The 4,794-nt window shown below is 25.4% G+C and overlaps 1 protein-coding gene across 1 annotated transcript, besides 2 other annotated features; it reads right to left on the bottom strand.

Moving 5' to 3' along the window:
- Window positions 1-1,613: a repeat region.
- A 209-nt stretch (window positions 1,614-1,822) lies between these two features.
- Window positions 1,823-2,547: a repeat region.
- A 10-nt stretch (window positions 2,548-2,557) lies between these two features.
- Window positions 2,558-4,339, bottom strand: PGAL8A_00191300 (Plasmodium exported protein, unknown function; the record flags this gene model as incomplete). The annotated part of the gene is made up of 2 exons (XM_028670595.1): window positions 2,558-4,114; window positions 4,178-4,339. 2 exons carry the CDS (start codon window positions 4,337-4,339, stop codon window positions 2,558-2,560), a joined length of 1,719 nt encoding a protein of 572 aa, XP_028527332.1.
- Window positions 4,340-4,794: the final 455 nt, after the last annotated feature.

Genomic DNA, 4,794 nt, shown 5'->3' with positions numbered 1-4,794 from the left:
TCTGTATCATCTTCTATTGACCTAGTGATCCAATCCATTAAACTACATTGAACTCCTTCAATATGTTCAAATTCTAAGTTAAATTCAGATAGTCTTAACTTCCATAGATATAATTTTTCAGTATTGATTGAATTCATTCCAATAATACCTTTACAATATGTTTTAATTAATGTCTTAGATCCTTTAATATAATAATCGAAGGTTTCACATGCAACTACTATAGCAAATAATTCTTTTTCAATCTACTCCATCTCTGTTGTACTTTCTTTAGTTTCTTCGATGTATAATGAATGAATTTAGTTTGATATGCGTCCTTATCAACTTGAGTCAATACAGCTCCTATGGCATAATCTGATGTGACAGTATAAATAGTATAGGTTTTTCTTAATTTTGAGAATGATAGATAAGTAATTTCTGTCATTTTATTCTTGATTTTTTCAAAAGCCTTTGAATGCTCTTCTTTCCATTCAAATATATATTTCTTAGTTAACAATGGAACAAGTTTAGAAGTCCGCTCTGAAAAAATCTTAATATAATTCCTGTATTAATTAGCAGCTCCTAAGAATGATCTTAATTACTTTTTATATTTAGGTCGTTCTGCCTTAATAATTGTTTTCACCTTATCTAATGAAGGTCGTACACCATTTAGGTCTATCTCTTGTCCAAGATAAGTTATAGATGTTTTAAAAAGTTCACACTTTTCTATATTTATACCTAAATTATTATTACAGAGTAATCCAAATACTCTTTTTAATACTTTTAAGTGTTCAAATAATGTTTTTGTAAGAATGATGATGTCATCAATGTATGCAACAACATAATTCTCTTGAATTAATTGCATAAAAATATCTTCCATTATTCTTTGAAATTGTGTAGGACTTGTTTTTAGTCCAAATGGCAATATATTAAACACAAATGTTCTTCTCTTCGGAACTATAAATCCAGTATATGGTTTGCTACTTTCATCCAATGCGATATTAAAAAATCCATTTTTGAGGTCTATTTTCGAAAAACATTTCGCTCCATGAAACGTTTGAAATATGTGCTTCATATGTGGGATGACTTATAAATCATCTACTATAAATTTATTTAAATGCCTATAGTCTAACGTGACTCTCCATTGGCTTGTTTTCTTCTTAACCATTGCTATTAGTGAGGTCCAATTTGCATTAATGACTTTACTTATTACTTTTCATTTTATCATTTCATCCATTTTTCGATGTAATTCTTATAACATTTCTTCACTCAATGTTCTACGGTTATAACGCCGAAGTTTCCCTTGTACCTGAATAGAAACTTTGTATTTGTTGTTGGGTTCCATGATTTATTTCCCTAGAGTCTTGTATTATTTCTTAATACTTTTTCCAATTCTTCTTTATTTTTCTGATCTTTTAAGTCAGATCTTTCAACAAAATTTTAAATAATTTCTTTATTCGAATTCTCTAATCCATCTTCTTTAACTTCAGGTTTAACCTCCATGATATATATATATCCTTTTTTTTTATAATGGCATATCCTAATTCGTCCATTACTAAACCACTAAGTAATATAATGTTTTTATTTGTTTTTATTAAGGCAAATTTGGTTATTACCTTTATGTTGGTAGATTTCATTGCAATGTCTCCGCTATATATTCTGCAAACCTTGATTGGTTGTATTGATGTATCTGGCTCAATACCTAGTTCTTTGACTGAAACCGTTGATACAATACATACATCTGCTCCTGTATCTAGTAATACATTAATGTTATGACGGTTAATTTCTACTATTTGTTCCACATTCGTACATCGTCCTTTTTCGCTTCCAATTTCTATTGTCCTATTGGTTAATAAAAAGCTTTATTAGCCTTTTTGGTTATGAAAAGGTCTAATATGAAGAATTCATAGTTAGCCAAGCAGGCGCGAAAAAAAAAAAAATTTCATTAATTTTTTTTTTGAGGAATTGAAATACGTAAAAAAAAAAGATATTAATTTTTTTTAAAAGATTTAAATAAAAGAAGAAAAATTGGTAAAATAAAAATCGGGGAATAAGATTTAGTACCAATAAAAATGAGATCTTAAACAGATAAATGATATTTACATATAAAAAAGTTTAATTTACATAGTATTTATATTTTTGATTTGAGAGAGAAAATTTTATAAATATGACAATAAAATTTTCAAGTAATTAATATTCATATAACTAATTTGAATTTTTACTAATTGTTTATGTTTGTTAATTCAACAGCAATATATTTAAATTGCTGAACATAACTCATAATAAAGAAACAAGTAATATACATTTAATTTATAATCAATATTCAATAAGGATTTAAATTTTCAATAAAAATAAGGATTTTCATTAAAGTGAATAAATGCTAATGAAATCAAAGAATGCTGAATGAAGTAGATTACATAATTAAAGATCACTCGTTCAAAGCATTTAAAAATATATATAAAAACATAAAAACCGTAGAGGTAATTCTACGTGCTCTTTATTAATTTGTTTGTTCAGTACTCTAGCAAAGTCACCGAACACCCAATTAATAAATCAAATGTATATAACATAAAGTTATATATTAACTCTCAAATATTTCTTCAAATTTTCCTGTTTCTTCATCATTCCACCTACTTTGTCTGCTACTTATTTCTTCTATTTCTTCTTCATTTGTTGTATCTTCTGTTACATCTAATTTTTCATTTTTTCTTCCCTCTCGATTTTCTTTTCTTTCTTTGTCTTTATTTTCCACCATTTTTTTTATATTTTTATCTTCATTTTTTCTTATAATTTTTTTATTTTTTTTTTGAATTTTTTTCTTTGCTTTAAACTCTTTCTCAATTAGATCTTTCTCTGTTTTTTTTTTTTTTTTCCATTTTTTTTTCAAGTTATCAAATCCGGATTTTTTGTTTTTCTTGTTTTCCTTTTTATTATGTTTAAGCCTATTTTCTTCACTTTCTTCATTAATCTTTCTATTCACTCTATCTTGGTTTAATTTTTTCTTATCTGCATTTATTTTAATTTTTTTTGCCATATACTCTTTTGCCACATTACAATAATCAATATGTTTTTTTAACTTTCTATTAAAGTCATTTTTTTTCTTCGTTAATTTTTGTTCTTTTTTCAATAACTTTTTATCTAATTTATCTTCTTCCTTTCTCTCCTTAGACCTAATATCTTTTTCAATATCTACCAATTTTTTTATCCTTTTTCTTTGGTCATTTCTTTCTCTTGATTGCCTCATTCTTTCATCGCATTCACGAATTCCTTGACTTTTATGAAAACTCTCTGATCTTCCTTCTTTAATCTTCTGATATTCCTTTGCTCTTTCTTCATCCTTCTTTCTTTTTTCCTTATCTAATTTAAGAATTTCTTCTTCTCTTTTCTTTTCCCATTTTGCTTTTAACGCATTTTTCTTTATCTCCTTATATTTTTCAAAATTTTGTTCCTTCAACTCTATATTTTCTCTTTTTAACTTTAACTTCTCCATAAGTTTTTCGTAATTTCTATTCGATTTAGTTTTTTTCTTCAAAAATTTTATTTCTCTTTTTAATGATTTTTCATCTTCCTTTTTGATTTTTTTCCATTTTTTTTTAAACATTTTTTTTTTACTTTTATTACATTTTTTTCTCTCTTCTTCTTTTATTTTTAACTTTTCTCTTTCTTCTTTACTATCCCATTTGATATTTGCTGAATTCACTTTCAACATAGCTTTTCTCATATTTTCTTCTCTTCTGCATTTATTCATATTATCCATTGAAAGAAATATCTCTTCTTCAACATCATCTAATTTTAATTCTTTCTTATTTTCTTGTTCTGATTTCAGACAATCTGAATGCAGGGAATACATATGTTCTAAAAATGTTGGTAACTTTTGAATGTCTTCTAAATATAACTCATTTTTAGAACCTAAATCTTTTAATTCTTGAGAATTATCTAGATGTTGCTTCTCTGATTGTGACTTATTAGAAGATCGCAGGCCACCTGAAATGTCAGAGAATTCAATTTTTTCAAGTTCTTTTATGTGATCTTTAATCTCTTTTATCTTTTCAAGATCCTCTATTCCTTTTGTCGTGCTTTTGGCGCTTAAACATCTTTCTCCTCTTGAACTTTTATGAAAGTCTCCAATTTCATTATTCTATAAGAAAATTAAAAATAAAAAGTAAGTATTTTTCATTTTTAAATAAGTATTTCACCTTACTTTATTAAAGAGAGAAATAAGTAGGGCTGTACTAATGTAAAGAAATATATGTAATTTCTTAAAGGAAAACTTTGGTAGTTTTTTTGAATCATGATTTTTTGAAGATATAAAAGTTAAAGAGGAACTTATTAGTGGTTTAGTAGATTGAACAAATCTTGACATGTTTGCATGCAGGGAACTTACAATTTTTTTATTTTTATTTCCAGAAGTAATTGTATTTGGTACGCTAAAAAGTTCAGCGTTATATTTTAATTCTTTTTAAATGCAAACAAAATATCTTAAAAATATTTTTATATATAATATACGACGGCTATCTTTAGATAAAATAACAAATTAGAAATTTCTAAAAATAATTGATAATTAGGATTGTGAAATTAAGAATACAGGAGAGAAGCATAAAATATGGAAGGCAAAATTATATTATGGTAAAGTTAAAATAAAATTCATCATTCATATAAACCTTTAATGTTATACATTAAGCAAAATGTACCGTAACTTTTTTTTTTTTGGAATATAATATATTAAAGTAGAAACTTCATGTTTGCGTCAGAAAAACTAAAATTATTTATTTTATTTCATAAAAGTACTTATACCTTATGATTTAAATATTCTATTTC

Source organism: Plasmodium gallinaceum (assembly GCF_900005855.1).
Source record: "Plasmodium gallinaceum strain 8A genome assembly, contig: PGAL8A_v1_73, whole genome shotgun sequence".
In the NCBI taxonomy this organism is placed as follows: Eukaryota; Apicomplexa; class Aconoidasida; order Haemosporida; family Plasmodiidae; genus Plasmodium; species Plasmodium gallinaceum.
This window is presented reverse-complemented; position numbering and strand designations above follow the sequence as displayed.